Source organism: Littorina saxatilis, linkage group LG3 (assembly GCF_037325665.1).
Source record: "Littorina saxatilis isolate snail1 linkage group LG3, US_GU_Lsax_2.0, whole genome shotgun sequence".
In the NCBI taxonomy this organism is placed as follows: domain Eukaryota; kingdom Metazoa; phylum Mollusca; class Gastropoda; order Littorinimorpha; family Littorinidae; genus Littorina; species Littorina saxatilis.
The window spans coordinates 57,961,283-57,977,424 of record NC_090247.1 but is presented as its reverse complement, the minus strand read 5'-3'; the positions used below and the strand labels follow the sequence as shown (position 1 = coordinate 57,977,424).

The 16,142-nt window shown below is 43.8% G+C and overlaps 1 protein-coding gene, 1 long non-coding RNA gene and 2 other non-coding genes across 5 annotated transcripts in view; 1 reads left to right on the top strand and 3 right to left on the bottom strand.

The window, feature by feature from the left end:
- The window catches only part of LOC138962767 (uncharacterized), a 6,023-nt gene extending 2,071 nt beyond the window's left edge, over positions 1-3,952 (top strand). Inside the window, exons 2-3 of one of the 2 annotated variants that reach the window (XR_011454596.1) lie at positions 81-253; positions 3,829-3,952. This is a non-coding gene — a long non-coding RNA (uncharacterized lncRNA). Of the gene's footprint in view, positions 1-56; positions 254-3,828 lie in introns of both variants that reach the window. The other variant, XR_011454595.1, reaches the window with a different exon arrangement.
- On the bottom strand, positions 3,891-9,679 carry LOC138962766 (whey acidic protein-like). The gene is made up of 7 exons (XM_070334715.1): positions 9,578-9,679; positions 8,054-8,116; positions 7,102-7,215; positions 6,209-6,311; positions 5,446-5,612; positions 4,945-5,032; positions 3,891-4,054 (listed from the first exon to the last, which is right to left on the bottom strand). The coding sequence occupies exons 1-7, from the start codon at positions 9,605-9,607 to the stop codon at positions 3,891-3,893; spliced, it is 729 nt and encodes a 242-aa protein (XP_070190816.1). The 5' UTR covers positions 9,608-9,679.
- An 864-nt stretch (positions 9,680-10,543) lies between these two features.
- On the bottom strand, positions 10,544-10,615 carry Trnae-uuc (transfer RNA glutamic acid (anticodon UUC)). The gene has a single exon. It is a non-coding gene; the product is annotated as a tRNA-Glu (tRNA).
- A 548-nt stretch (positions 10,616-11,163) lies between these two features.
- Positions 11,164-11,235, bottom strand: Trnae-uuc (transfer RNA glutamic acid (anticodon UUC)). Its single transcript has one exon. It is a non-coding gene; the product is annotated as a tRNA-Glu (tRNA).
- Between the last annotated feature and the right edge of the window lie 4,907 nt (positions 11,236-16,142).

The following is a 16,142-nucleotide window of genomic DNA, read 5'->3' as shown; positions in this document are numbered from 1 at the left end:
CCGACAGAGTTATTTCCGAACATCGTTTATTATCAAGAAATCAAACAATCGCACAGGGTTCTGCTTCTCCCAAACTCTAGTGCCTGTCCGTGTGTGGATGACCTAGAAGTGGACACTGCAGTGATTGGTTAAGAGCCACTGCTGACCCACCAATGCGGGTTGAACAGGGTCTCCGGGTTGGAGAGCTCTCGGGTAAACATCCTATTTACCATTAAGAGGTTCGTAACGTCTCTTCACATTGAGAGGGGCAGAGGTAAGTTGGTATAGAGGCGCATTTGACCAGGAGTATCAGACTACTTTTGTATTGTCGCGTGTCCGATTATAATACTAATGGTGGAGATGAGTGTGTTTGGGGGTGGGTGGGAGGGGTGGTGAAGATGGTGATGTAGGGGGTGGGGGGTGGGGTGGGAGGTATGGTGGTGGTGGTGGTGGTGTTGGTGGTGATGTTTGTGTGTGTGTGTGTGTGTGTGTGTGTTTGTGTATGTATGTGTGTGTGTGTTTGTGTATCTGTGTGTGTGTGTGTTTGTGTGTGTGTGTGTGTGTGTTTGTGTGTGTGGGCGTTTGTGTGCGTGCGTGCTTGCGTGCGTGCGTGCGCGTCAGTTTGTGTACGAGCATGTGCATACATGCATGTGTGTGCGTATTACGTTTGGATAGTATGTTTATCAGTCAAACTAGAAATTACAACTTTTGGGCCAGTGTCTAGGTTCGAAAAGGTGTTTAGAGATAGCAGGTTTGGTTGGCTCACCTAGCGTTGTATATCTTTGACACTTTATTCTCTTTATTCTTCTAACAACACCGGTACTCGACGACAGCTCGCATGGGTGTGTCTATACTACACACCGTAGGTCCTGACAGCTAAAACGCATATTATTAAAGGCAGAGTAAGCCTCCCGTAAACCATCACAGATACGGTCAGGCTTTTACACACAGTACAAACACCATTTCATTTAAACACTCACCAATTGAGAACATCCTAGGTGCCCTCCGTAAAGAGCGAGCAATTTTCAAAGAATTTATTTTTGCGTGGTTTATCTTACCCCTGAGCCATCGTGAACCCGTGTGATCCAGTTTTCCCTTTTCACAATGCAGTCGTCATAGTTAGTCATTTGAATGCGACTCGACGTGAGCTTATCTACAATAGCACGTTTTTTTATGCACGAAACAACGGCTGTGGTTCACAAGAACTCTAGCGATGGCTTTTGACTGTTGAGAGGAACGGCGATTTGCACTGATAAACCGGCCGTCGTCTGCTACGACCCTTGCGTGACCCTGCTTCCGGGCTTTTCTTTTTTTAAACTTTCACAACTTCGAATTGTTCTGATCTTGTCTTGATGAAAAACGAATTCTTTTATGATTAAAGAATGTTTGTGTAACAAGCTGTCAATTTATTATTTAGATTTTAAAAGTTAGGTCTAGCGCAAAAACGAGGCGCCGTTGTTGTTAACGGAACAAGTCTACGAAAATAAATTCTTTGAAAATGTCTCACGCTCGACAGAAAGCAGCCAGGATGTTCCCGTTCGGTGAGCGTTCAAATGGAAGTATGCTTGTACTGTATTTAGACGCTCGGGGAGCTCTGTGATGGTTTACGGGAGGCTTACTGTGCCTTTAACATAGTTTTTCCTTTAGACAGAATGAAAAATAACTTGTTTGTCAAAATCATTCTTCGGGAATTTCCTGCTGACCAAATGACGCAATTAACCTACATTATTGTGTCCGCATTATAAGTTTTCTTGTTTATATTTAAATGAGGGACCAACATTTTTCCCAACAAGTTCAAAAACAAAAGCTTTTATATTTTGTGACTGAAAAACGGTAAAGGAAATGTTTCTTCTGTGTGTGTGTGTGTCTGTGTGTGTGTGTGTGTGTGTGTGTGTGTGTGTGTGTGTGTGTGTGTGTGTGTGTGTACACATTTAGATACACATTTACCAGCGCGCACGCACACACGCACACACGCACACACGCACATTTATTAACAAATAGGGGTCCTGATTTGGCCTATTATGGTCCGCTGGACCCAAAAAGCAACAGCTAACTAACTAACTAACTATTAACAAATACTGACACAGTTAGAGTGTCTGCACACAACATTCCATTCTCAGGAATGCATAAACAAAGTTTGTGCTTTACTTTAGAAAAGACTCAATAGAGTGAGAATATCTGCATAAAGAGATACACCTTTTTCAAGTTCACATTTTGTTTCGAAAAGACTGGATGTATAATCATACTGCATGCAACAACAACAGATAATCATAATCATGAATATTTTTTTACAACAATCTTCAATGACATATTTTTGGGAGTATTTTTGTCACATTGAAGGGTCTTGTTAAAAAAGATCGACGAAACATTATGGGATTTTGAATTAAAAACAAACTACAAAAAACGATAGTGCCGCGATCGTTCCAAAATGACTGCTTGAAGAATAAACACATCAGACAAAATCGACCTTTGATCGAAGATATTGTTGATTCAACGCAAAACTTATACACTCAATATATCCATTCTTAATATCTGTTGCGAATATTGCTCAAGGTACAGTACAGGTAACTAATAAAAATGAATATGATCTTAGCAGTGATGCCAGTGGAGTGCAATTTTAGTCATATAAGGCCGACAGATTATATTGTACGACCTAAGTGGGATTTCCATTGAAAATACGATTACCCTACCCGATCGTATCCTCTGTGATGTTTTATTTATGCTAAGATATTGCCATAAAACCGGCCGGGGTGCATGTTCAAGATGAATCACATCAAAGAAAGGTTTACACGCGTTTCGACCTAGTTTTGAATTTTGTAAAGTGCTAATATTTCTCAAATGTAAATTGCGCGGTCCAAAAAAAATCCAAAACTATGCAGCATTTTCCAGAACAATCACGTAACAAACCTATCTTTTGAATGTTTTTTTGTGTGTAAATATGCGTGGAATGAAAAACAACGCAGCACTAAATGTTGAAACAGGTTTATTGCAACCACCAGTTGTCAAAGCAATACCTTCACACATACAATCAATACTGGACTGAATGTAAAATATAACAACGAAATAGTCAGCAACTACAAATAATATCGCTCAACTTTATTGACGTCATCATTCTCTTGACTGCCAACACGTTTAAAGCTATGGAAAAAAGCAGGTAATACTCTAAAAAAAAAAAAAAAGGGAAACAACCCCTCAATATTGCCCTTTGAATTACAGCAAGATGATTGCCTCCCCTGGAGACCATTTCCTCAGTTGAGCACTTGTCATCTGATTGTTATATTATATATATGTACCTTGTATAATACAAATATATTTTGTCCCCGGCAGTCTCGAAGAAAAGACTAGACAAGACAAGATAAGAACAAATCTTGTTGTTAACGAGGGTGATAGATGAGCGAATACATCCAGCCCTCGCTCTTGGTAGGGTGAACTACACTAATCACCATAAAAAAAAACTAAACACATACATTTAGCTGTAGAACTTTGATGAAAAATGAAACTCTTTGTTTCAAACGGTAGGGGGATGAATTACCTTTCTGGCAATATACTTGGTTTTACTATAACTGGCCGCATCACAAAGTTCTACAGCTAAATGTATGTGTTTAGTTTTTTTTATGGCGATTAGTGTAGAACAGGTTAAAAATAAAATAATCAAAGATGTATCAAAGCAAACTTTACACATCATAAGAGACAGAGACACAGACAGACAGACAAACAGACAGACAAACAGACAGACAAACAGACAGACAAACAGACAGACAGACAGACAAATAGACAGACAGACAGACAGATAGACAGGCAAACAGACAGACAGATAGGCACATTATAATAATGTTTTGCGACCTCCAGGGGCCGCTGTCTGACAAGTGTACGTCATTTATGACGTCACCAAAATGACGTCATCTACTCCACTACTGCGGTCTGAGACACCGACGTCCGCACGGGGTTGAACAGCACAGCGTACCACGTGGACAGCTGGTGAACCTGTTATCGGACACGCACCTGTCACGACGGAAACAGGACGGATCCACAACGGCGGCAAACACCGGGCATTGGTCTGGCAACGGTATAATCACTGTCCAAAAGAAAACAGGGAAATTTTTAAAAAAAAAACACATTGGGCGTTATTTGAAATTAAAGAAATGATTAAAAAAAATTAAAGGGAATTTGAAAATTAAGATATGTAATAACAAAAACGCGCGCGCGCACCCACGCACGCACGCACGCACGCACACACACACACACACACACACACACAAATGCATACATACACAACACACACACTTTTGGACACACACACACACACACACACACACACACACACACACACACACTTCGTATCTAATTGGGATTCACACAGACTGCAAACACTGAGCATTCTATCTTCTTGGTGACGTTACGATCGCTGTCCAAAATAGCGCAAAGAAACAAATATCCTCATTTTGAAACAACGTAGACATTGGCCAAAAACAAAAAAATGAATATATAATGATAATAATAAGGGAATTTTTATGGCGCAAATCCTAAGGCCAAATAAAAATATATGTTGGTTTAGAGTAACGTGACCAAAAAAGATAGGGCTTTTTATTTTCTTATTTTCTATATTTCCTCAATTTAGTCGATTTTAAAGGGGGTTACTTCCCTTTGTATCGGTATGGTTCGCAAAACGTGCCAAAAGTGGTGTTTTTGTTTAGAAATGAAAAAAAAAGTGTTATTGTCGGAGGGAAAAAAGAGGGTCCGTCGGGTTACACTAAACCAACATATATTTTTATTTGGCCTAATAGAGTTCTAAGCGCCTTAAAATCAATCTTCATTGTAATAATCTTCATTACAGCAACAATACACAATTAAAGATATGCGAAAATATACAATGTGCTCGTTTTCAATGCAGATTACTTCGCTCTCAAAAAAACAACTTGAGTCATTCGATCCAGCCTCCGAAATTCAAACGAAAAACTCACTGACCAGCTTCCTCGCAGACGGGTCTTGTGGGACAAGGGCGGTTGAAACACGGCAAGGGTCTGTCAAAACACGTCAAGCCTCCCGTGCAGCGCTAGGGGTAGAAGAGATAATTCAACAAAAGATGTTTTATCTTCTTTGGTTGTACCTTGATAATTATTGTGTCTGTGAGTGAGTCTGTTTGTCTGTGGGTCGGTCAGTCAATCGATCTCTCTGAGTTTCTCTCTATGTTTGTTTGTCGGTCAATCTCACTATATCTCAGGCTTTCACTTTGACTCTTCATTTGTCTCAATGTTTATCTTCGTCTTATCTTAAGTTTTTGTAGGGCTGTGTGGAAACGGGTTTGGGTTGGGATCTAGTGTATTAATGTGCAAGTCTGAGTGCGTGTGTGTGTGTGTGTATGTGTGTGTGTGTGTGTGTGTGTGTGTGTGTGTGTGTGTGTATGTGTGTGTGTGTGTGTGTGTGTGTGTGTGTGTGTGTGTCCAAAAGTAATGTTAACTTCCTTACCACATTAGCACAGGTGATATCTGACGGTGACCGGCAGGTCTGACCACAGGAGAAGGAGCGACAACACTTGTCGTTACCTGGACACTCGCCATCTGACCGGCACCTCGGCGCACACAGTCCGCTTCGGCCACCCCTGGTCAGTGTTTGTCGGGGACACGTGCCTGGCTCTGTTGGTGATTGAGTGATAATACATTACAATACAATGTAATACAATGCAATGCTATGCAATGCAATATGATGCAATACGAGAACTTTAAGTGTTACGCTCCCTCAGCAAAGCCATTTGGGGCATATGCGATGTGATGGGATGGGATGTGATGCGATGCGATGCGATGCGATGCGTAACGATACGATACCATACCATACCATACCATACCATACCAAACCATACCATACCATACCATACCATACCATACCATACCATACCATACCATACCATACAATACAATACAATACAATACAATACAATACAATACAATACAATACAATGCAATGCAATGCAATGCAATGCAATGCAATACTGCATGTACAATACAGTACAAAACGGTACAGTACAGTACAGTACAATACAATACAATACAATACAATACAATACAATGCAATGCAATGCAATGCAATGCAATGCAATGCAATACAATACAATACAATGTAATACAACGCAAAGCTCTTGCAAATGTGCTCCCATTTGTATAGCTCTGGCTAACCTCCTTTTTGTGAAGGCTACGAACTTTTGAAACAACCCTCGAACAATCCCCATACTCACTTGTGACAAAGACGGGCACACGTACACAGAAAGGCAGGGCCGGGCACGGAGCACGGATACACTGCACCTGTTGCAGCACGCATCTCTGTCCCGGGCCGCAACGCTGTCGGGACATACACGATTTGACAAGACTGAATCAGAACATACATCGGTACATTATAAGATCAGAGGCGGATCACATCATTTTTAAGGGGGGGGGGGGGGAGTTTCCAAATTTCTTTAATGGACAGATCGACGACGCGAAGCGTTTATTTGAGGGCGCGAAACGCCCGAAACCTCCCAGGGGAGTCTAGTATAGCCCCCTGGAAAATGTGGATAACAAGAAATTCCTCCGATAGGAACTACACCCCCGTCAAAGGGAAATAACCTTCTCAGTTGGTGGCAGTGAGAATGGTTATTTCCCTTTGACCAACGGGGGTGTCCGTGTATACCAGGCCTTGTATAATTTTAATCCACCAATAACTCCCTAACCGTGTGTTTGACTGGTCCCAAGTTTTGTAAGGACCGTCTCAGGAATGTATAGAACCTGTTCACCAAGTTTGGTGACGATCGGTCCGTTCATTCTTGAGATCTACTTGCGAACACAAACACATCGAGTGAAACCTATACACACCCCTATACCGGGGGTGTTTAAAACTAGGAAAATGGAGCAATCTGGTGCAATCTGAGCAATCATTTCCCTATTTCCAAATGTATTTCTTCGTTTGTTTTAACCTTTTTCTGTATTTTTTTTTTTAGGCTGGGGGGAGGGGGGCTTCCGGAAACCCTGGACCCCCCCCCCCCCCCCCCCCCCACGCAGTGTTCACAAGTGGTTCCAAAAAGTGTGTACAACTGTGGAACACTTCAGTTTACAGTGTTGACCCACATTTTAGAGCTCATCGACCATTGCTCACCACATTATTGCAGGATGGTCTTGGCCGACCGAAGTCCTGACTCAGGCACTGCGCTTGAACGACGCCTGTTGAAGGATCGAATATTTCCGTGCAAATCGTCCCTCTTGGACAAAGCTGCAACCAGCAAAATCATTATAACGAAGTAATAATCAGGAATGATCAGGGGTAAAAACAGAGAATGAACATTCATTAATGGCAATGAAAGATTATCTGATTAAAAACTGTGTACGTGTGTGCGTGCGTGCGTGCGTGCGTGTGTGCTTGCGTGCGTGCGTGCGTGTGGACGTGCGTGCGTGCGTGTGTGCGTGCGTGCGTGTGTGCGTGTGTGCGTGCGTGCGTGCGTGTGTGTGTGCGTGCGCGCGCATGTGTGTGTGTGTGTGTGTGTGTATGTGTGTGTGCGTGTGTGTTTGTGTGCGTGTGAGAGTTGGTGTGTGTGTGTGTGTGTGTGTGTGTGTTTGTGCGTGCGCGCGCGGGTGTGTGTGTGTGTGTGTGTGTGTGTGTGTGTGTGTGTGTGTGTGTGTGTGTGTGTGTGTGTGTGTGTCGATCTGTCTGTCTCTGTCTGTTTGTTTGTCTATGACTATTTGTGTCTGTCTGTGTGTTATGTCAGTCTGTCTGCCAGACTTTCTGTCTGTATGTCGGTCCGTCTGTCTGTGGCTGTCTGTATCTGTTTATTTATTTATTTATTTATTAAGGAGATTTCTATAGCGCATAACTATAAGCACTATGCGCTTTACAATATCACAAGGTATAAGCACACGCAAACATACTCTGATTAAATAGAACTTAGCCTAACAAGACATAAGATCTGTCTGTCCGTATATGTCCGTCTATACGTCTGTCTGTCTGTCTGTCTGTCTGTCACAGTGTCTGTTGCTCTTTACTTCCTCGCCCAAAAGCACGCAGGAATTAATATCCAATGTTTTTAGTTGTGTTAAGTAAATTAAACACTCACCGTAGCTGCACAGGATGAAGGTAAATTCTGGGGAGGAAACTGCTGCGCAACTGTTACCGCCAACTGAAAAAGACAATGTTAAAATGCTGTTCTTAACTTCCGCAGAGATTGATCAATTTATTGACGAAAACAATCTAAAAAGACTAACTACGTGACGCACGACAACGGACATTTGGTGCGTCCCGGGACTCGCACTATACTTCATGACAAGAGTAGCGAAATAATCCTAAGGTCACCGGCAGGCTGTGAATGTATCGGCATTGTATATCATTGAGAATTTGAAAGGCGTCACTGGAGGGTTTGTCGAGAGGTACGTCATTCTTATTCATTTCTCATGATCGAGATATGGATATAATGTTTGTTTTATGTAATAACCAGCTTTGCCGGGCACTGCTTCATCTGCACCGTCTTCAAGGCTATTATCGTTCCCGCGTGAAATTGGCATTATTTGTGCTTGCACTTTGACCTTAGCTGATGTCTGGCTGCTTTCTTCAGTTTATTTGGGGAGTGGTTTGCTGAATTAATATTGCCGATTGACTACCTGTCACTTCCAAAATTAAGTCCCAATCTACGCACAACTCACACAGGCTGATGATTTTGAGTTCGTTTTGTGGTGAGATAGACTTATCCCACGGAAAAGCCAGTTCAGATCTGAGAGATTTTCAGAAATGTTCAACATTATAAATCGAGACAACTTGACACTTTGAAAGAAATTTGGTGCACAAAACACAAAGTTTTCCTGATAACGAATCATTGTGTGAAACTTTTTTTACAACTTTCTTACAAAAAGTGTACGTATTTTTCTAGCAACAGGCGTGTCCCCTGTTTTCATTGGTAATATCCACATGAAGAAGACATCTTGCACGTCACTCTATTGAAAACCGGCACGGTTGGCCTAGTGGTAAGGCGTCCGCCCCGTCATCGGGAGGTCGTGGGTTCGAACCCCGGCCGGGTCATACCTAAGACTTTAAAATTGGCAATCTAGTGGCTGCTCCGCCTGGCGTCTGGCATTATGGGGTTAGTGCTAGGACTGGTTGGTCCGGTGTCAGAATAATGTGACTGGGTGAGACATGAAGCCTGTGCTGCGACTTCTGTCTTGTGTGTGGCGCACGTTATATGTCAAAGCAGCACCGCCCTGATATGGCCCTTAGTGGTCGGCTGGGCGTTAAGCAAGCAAACAAACAAACAAACTCTATTGACAGTTTCCTGTTTTGGCGTCTTTTTGATTTTGAGGCTGTGGAAGAGAGCGAGATTCCAGAAGACGTGTCTTCCATTTAAACACGTTGATTCCAGGAAGTTTTAAGCAGAAGGCACGCAAGTACAGAATGTAGGATAAACAGTAAACGGCATGGCTTGCAGTGTGATACCCGGTTCACACACACACGTACGTTATTGTTTTTTTAAATACTTAGAAACCTTGCTTTCAATCGCATTTCAATGCTTAGAAAACAAAAACCTGGCATCACACAACTTCAAGCAGTGTGGTCTTTTTTCTTTATCAAACAAAACATCAACAATACTCACCAAGGCAGAGAAAATAGCCGCCACAAACATATTGTGTATTATAAATGTGCACCGTTCCCTCGGACTTTTTCCCCCCGAGTGTAAGATATTACAGTAAGAGGATTTGATGGATCGCCTTCTTTTCCGGAGCGCTGGTGAGTGTACGTTCAGGGAGCGAGACAATGAATCAACTCAAATCGTTATTCGCGATGCTTTTATATATGTTCAGGGGGGGGGGGGGGGGGGGGGCTACGGCTATCTCTTTGTAGTGTCTATTTTGACGGGTGCTGTGTCCGATTCATGGAGAGCTGATGTCCTTTTCTTTGTGTGGGAATTAAGTTGTGCGTCTTCTGTCACTGATATATATGTGAGTGTGTGTGTGTGTGTGTGTGTGTGTGTGTGTGTGTGTGTGTGTGTGTGTCTGCGTGCGTGCGTGCGTGCGAGCGTGCGTGCGTGTGTGTGTGTGTGTGTTAAAGTGTGTCAGTGCGTGTGTGTGTGTGCTGTGTCCGATTCATGCAGAGCTGATTAAAGTTGTGTGTCTTCTGTCATAAAAGTGTGTGTGTGTGTATGTGTGTGTGTGTGTGTGTGTGTGCGTGTGTGTGTGTGTGTGTGTGAGTGAGTGTGTACTTGCGTGCGTGTGTGATTGTGTGCGTGCGTGCGTGCCGCGTGCGTGCGTGCGTGCGTGCGTGCGCGTGTGTACCACTGACTCGGAGACAAAATATATTCTCATCCGAAACCGATCAAGTGGTAGCACTTATCAAAAGCTCTGTGCACCACTTAATTAACTTACCATTGCGTGTGTGCTGGGAGGTTGATTTGGAACGAAGAGAAAAGAGGGTTGAGTCCGTGTCAATAGGTCAGTGTGTGTTTATATATGTTTATATATATATGTTTATATGTGTGTGTTGTATGTTTGTATGTCTGGTTTTTACTGTGAAAAGCAAAATATGAAAATAAGAAAAGTGAACTTTTAAGAAAAAAAATACGTTCCCACGCCGGGAATCGAACCCGGGCCGCCTGGGTGAAAGCCAGGAATCCTAACCACTAGACCACATGGGAAGCTATGAAATAATCTGGTTTTAGCAAACCTGAACTGCAAGCAAAGATTACTTTGCGTGTGTGCCCGGGGGTTGTCTTATGCGGGAGGCTAAGAGGGTTGGGACCAGTGAGAATAGGTCCGTGTGTGTGTGTGTGTGTGTGTGTGTGTGTGTGTGTGTATGTGCGTGCGTGCGTGCGTGCGTGCGTGCGTGCGTGCATGCGTGTGTGTGTGCGTGTGTGTGTGTGTGTGTGTGTGTCAGTGTGAGACAAAATATATTCTCATCTGAAACCGATCAAGTGGTACCACTTATTAAATACTCTGTGCACCACTTAACTTACCATTGCGTGTGGGCTGGGGGGTGGATTTAGAATGAAGGAAAAGGAGGCTCGGTCCGTGTCAATAGGTCCTATGTCAATAGGTCCGTGTCAATAGGTCCGTGTCAATAGGTCCGTGTGTGTAAGTAAGTGTATGTGTTTGTGTGTGTTTTTGTGTATTTGTTTGGTTTTTACAGTGAAAATCAAAATTCATATGAAAATAAGAAATGTGAACTTTTATGAAAAAAAAATTGTTCCCATGCCGGGAATCGAACCCGGGCCGCCTGGGTGAAAGCCAGGAATCCTAACCACTAGACCACATGGGAAGCTGGGAAATATATTGTATTCAGCAAAATTGAAGTACAAGCAAAGACTACTTTTGTGTGTGTGCCCAAGGGGTTGGCTTGTGACGGAGGCTAAGAGGGTTTGGGCCAGTGTGAATAGGTCCGTGTGTGTGTGTGTGTGTGTGTGTGTGTGTGTGTATGTGCGTGCGTGCGTGTGTGCGTGCGGGAGTGTGTGTGTGTGTGGGGGGGGGGGGTGGATAGTTCTCAATTCTTCCAAAAATATCCCTACGTATTTTTCTAGCATTAGGCGTGTCCCCTGTTTTCAGCGAACACTGTTTTCGTGGTGCACTACCTCTGTATTTAAAAATAATTGACAAAAATACGTACACAGCGGCCATAATTTCTCTTTATTTGAATGAATTTCAACTTCAAACAGATTGTTTTAGAGTGCAGATTAAAAAAAATCAATGCCCTAAGAATTTGAATTTTATCTACATGAAGAAGGCCTCTCGACAAACTCATTCCCAAAATTCTTTGTGGCTTCCTCGGGAGACATGCATGAATAAGAAATGACAGAAATGTATTATGACGCCATTATTCGCATCATTACGTCTTCTCGATCTTCGCCTCGCCTTTGACGTCAGAGATTTCCCTTTAGAGGTCAGCTAACAGACTTCTTTGTTTGTTTAGTCGGTGTCGTATCTCATTAAACACTGTCGGGACATTCGAGCTACCATCGCGGACGTTGCCTGCACATACATCATGGGAAGGTCCGAAAATGTCAAACGAAGACTTCAGTCACCGTGTTCTGTGACAGCAGTGCCCGAAGCGTTGACATTGTTGTAAATACACGAAGAGAAACCGATCAAAAAAGTGACCGACGTGATGGAACGACCGACAGGTAAAGAAGCAGGAAAACGGACATATAAACATGTCGGCGGACATAGCGGGTAAGCTAACAGACATATATATATATATATATATACACAGACAGTGAGGTACAGTGGAACCCCCCTATTACGGCCTTCACTAATCTCAGACAGTCAGGTCTTAGAAAGGAGGGAGTCTTAATTATAAAATGGGAGTAAATGTACAGAGGATATGAAAAGGAAATCCAAAAAAACTGAGGTCTTGAATGGGAAGAAGTCTTAAATTAGGGGTTCTTAACTGAAGGGAACAAGTCTTAAATTAGGGGTTCTTAAAAGGGAACAAGTCTTAAATTAGGGGTTCTTAAAAGGTAGGAAGTCTTAAATTAGGGGTTCTTAAAAGGGAAGAAGTCTTAAATTAGGGGGTCTTAAAGGAAACCAGTCTTAAATTCGGGTTTTTTAAAAGGTAGGAAGTCTTAAATTAGGGGTTCTTAAAAGGGAAGAAGTTTTAAATTAGGGGTTCTTAAAAGGGAACAAGTCTTAAATTAGGGGTTCTTAAAAGGAAACAAGTCTTAAAGTAGTGTACACTACATTGGGGTGTGCACGTTAAAGATCCCACGATTGACAAAAGGGTTGTCATGGTATCATACATGGCTCGCCGAGACTACAATACGTTTGTGCTATTCGCGTGTCACGTGTTTCCGCCCAGGACTTTCTGGGAGCTAGCACATGGCGGCTAGAAGACATGTTAGAATCCTGATGAGTTGAAATTAAAGTTCTAAACTTGAACGGACCCGTTTCAGTATTTATGAGTGCATGGACAGCATGACATCATGACTTGGTGGCAGCGACGGGATTAATCTTTGAGTGATTAGCGTGCGACATATCACAGAAAGACCAAGATGCCAGGATTCAAACCACCAGAAAATTTTGACTTTCGACAGCCAGCCGGGTGGCAAGCGTGGAGAGAGAGATTTGCTAGATTTCGTCTTGCGTCAAAACTCAACAAGGAGGACGGAGATGTACAGGTTAGCAGTTTTATTTACGCAATGGGGGCACAAGCGGAGAGCATTTTTAAACAATTTGCTCTGACAGCAGAACAACAGAAAAGTTTTGACATTGTGGCGCAACGGTTTGACACCCACTTCACCCCCAAACGAAATCTCATTCACGAGAGAGCGCTGTTCCACCAGAGAAGCCAACAACAAGGTGAAACTATCGAAGAATATGTTCGTGACCTGTTCAAGCTAGCAGAATTCACCGAGTTCCCTGACAGGGATAACACCATACGAGACAGAGTTGTCTTAGGTGTTACAGATCAGAACTTGTCTCAAAAGCTTCAGCTCGAACCAGACCTAGATTTGGACAAGGCAGTGACGATGGCTCGCCAGCACGAGCAAGTAAAGGCACAGATGGCAGAGCAGCGTGGCGTCAGCAGCAACGTGGACGAAGTCAACAAATCCAGTGTTGGCGGCAGCAGTTTCCAGAGAGGAAGAGGCCGTAACCATGGTCACCGAGGCGGCGCTCAAGGTTTCTCCGGCCATCGCGGCAGCAGCTCAAGTCATCGCGGCGGCAGCTCAAGTCAGCGCGGCGGCAGCACAAGTCAGCGCGGCGGCAGACAGTCAGGCCAACGTTCGTGCTACAAGTGTGGTAACAGTCAGCACGAAAGAGGTACAGTCTGTCCAGCAATGGGGAAAACATGTCGAGCCTGTGGTAAATCTAACCATTTTCAGTCTGTGTGCCGGTCCAAGCAAACACTGGACAATCTCACTAACTCTGAACAGGGCGAGAAGTTCTTTTTGGGTAGTCTAGAAACCACAGAAAACGAACCACCATGGAGAGTTTCCCTTAGCATAGGAAATAGGGTGGTCAATTTCAAAATAGACACAGGGGCTGATGTATCTGTCATTTCGGAATCTGAGTTCAAAAAGATGAGTCCAAGACCCAAACTTCACACTAGTCATGCCAAACTAGAGTCCCCGGGAGGTCCTGTTGAGAACATGGGTCAGTTCGTAGCGCAAACAAGCTTTAAGGGAAAGCGTACAACCTTCAGAGTTTACGTTTTGAGAGGGGAAACAGATAGTCTCCTCAGCAGGAGCACAGCTTTGAAGCTAGGTCTAGTTAAGAGGCTAGATGAAATGAACAACTTAGCATTTGGGGACATAGGCGTCCCAGTCAAATGTGATCCAATCAAGATCGTTCTGAATGAAGACGCAGAACCGTACAGCATTTCAGTTCCGAGACGCGTTCCGATTCCGTTGTTACCAAAAGTTGAGAGAGAACTTCAACGCATGCTTTCGGATGGCATCATAGAAAAGGTCACCGAACCGACAGACTGGTGTGCACCGATCGTGCCAGTATTGAAAAAGAATGGAAACGTTCGCATCTGTGTTGATTTGAAACGTTTGAATCGGTCGGTCAAGCGGGAGCGCTACACACTTCCAACGTTGGAAGACATGACACACAAACTCGCAGGGGCGAAAGTTTTTACAAAACTCGATGCGACTTCCGGTTTCTGGCAAATTCCTCTACAGGAAGAATCAGCAAAACTGACAACGTTCATGACGCCATTTGGAAGGTTTTACTTCAAACGGTTGCCGTTCGGGATTTCACTCGCACCCGAAATCTTCCAAAGAACCATGGAAGACATGCTTCAAGGCATAGACGGAGTCGTTTGCTTCATGGATGATGTTGTTGTCAGTGGCGACTCTGAGGCAGAGCATGATGTACGTCTCAGGCAGGTTCTAGAGCGCGTAAGACAGGCGGGGCTCAAGCTGAACAAAGAAAAGTGTGAGTTTCGGAAAACGAAGCTTGACTTTCTGGGTCACACGATCAGCCAAGACGGCATTCAACCTGATCTGTCAAAGGTCAAGGCTATCATAGAGATGACAGAGCCTCAAGACGTGAGCGAGTTGCGTCGGTTTCTCGGGATGGTTAACTACCTCGGTCGGTTCATTCCAAACCTCGCGGACATACTTAAGCCACTGAACGCGCTTCTTCACAAAGATACACAGTGGATCTGGGATAGTGAACAGCGACAGGCGTTCGAGCAGGTGAAAAAGAGTATCACAAACGCACCAACGCTGGCGTTCTACGAGTTAGGTCGCGAAACAGTCGTGTGTTCAGATGCAAGCAGCTATGGCTTAGGCGGAGTCCTATACCAAGTGTATGAAGGCGAACTCAAACCTGTCGCGTTTTGTTCGCGAACACTCACATCAGCAGAATGCAAATACGCGCAGATCGAAAAAGAATGTCTTGCTGGGGTCTACGCGTGCGAAAAATTTCAAAGGTATCTTACAGGGTTACCGGAATTCAAGCTGATTACAGATCACAGACCTTTGGTTCCGCTGATTAACAAAAAGGATCTCACAGACACTCCTTTGAGGTGTCAGCGTATGTTGATGCGACTGATGCGTCACAACGTTGTCGCGGAATATGAACCAGGGAAAAATCTGGTTGTCGCCGATGCTCTGTCCAGATCTCCACTGGCAGAGACAGAGAGTCCAGAACAGAACACACTTGAAACAGATGTTCAAGTACATGTAGACGCGGTTCGCGCATCGTGGTCGGTCTCAGATGAAAAGCTAGAAGCTCTCAGAAAAGCAACACAAGAAGATGTTACGCTTCAAACAGCGTTAGAGTACACGCGATCGGGCTGGCCGCAATACAAAGAAGACGTGAAACTTGCGGCTCGTGAGTTTTACAGTGTCAAAGATGAACTGAGCGATCATGATGGATTACTAGTCAGAGGGTCAAGGATAGTAATCCCATTCTCCCACAGAAAAGATATTCTGGGAAAAATTCATGACGGGCATCAGGGCATTCAAAAATGCAGAGAAAGGGCAAACCAGTGTGTTTGGTGGTCAGGCATGGGTCAGGAAATCAAGGAAATGGTGGGGAGGTGTAGACATTGCTTAGAAAGCAAACCAACACAGCGAAAGGAACCTTTGATTACTTCAAAGTTACCTGAGTACCCATTTCAGAAAGTAGGGGTAGATCTACTAGCATTCAGGGGAGAGAACTACCTGTCATACGTAGACTACTACTCTCGCTTCATTGAGATTGAGCAGTTGTCCAGGGAAA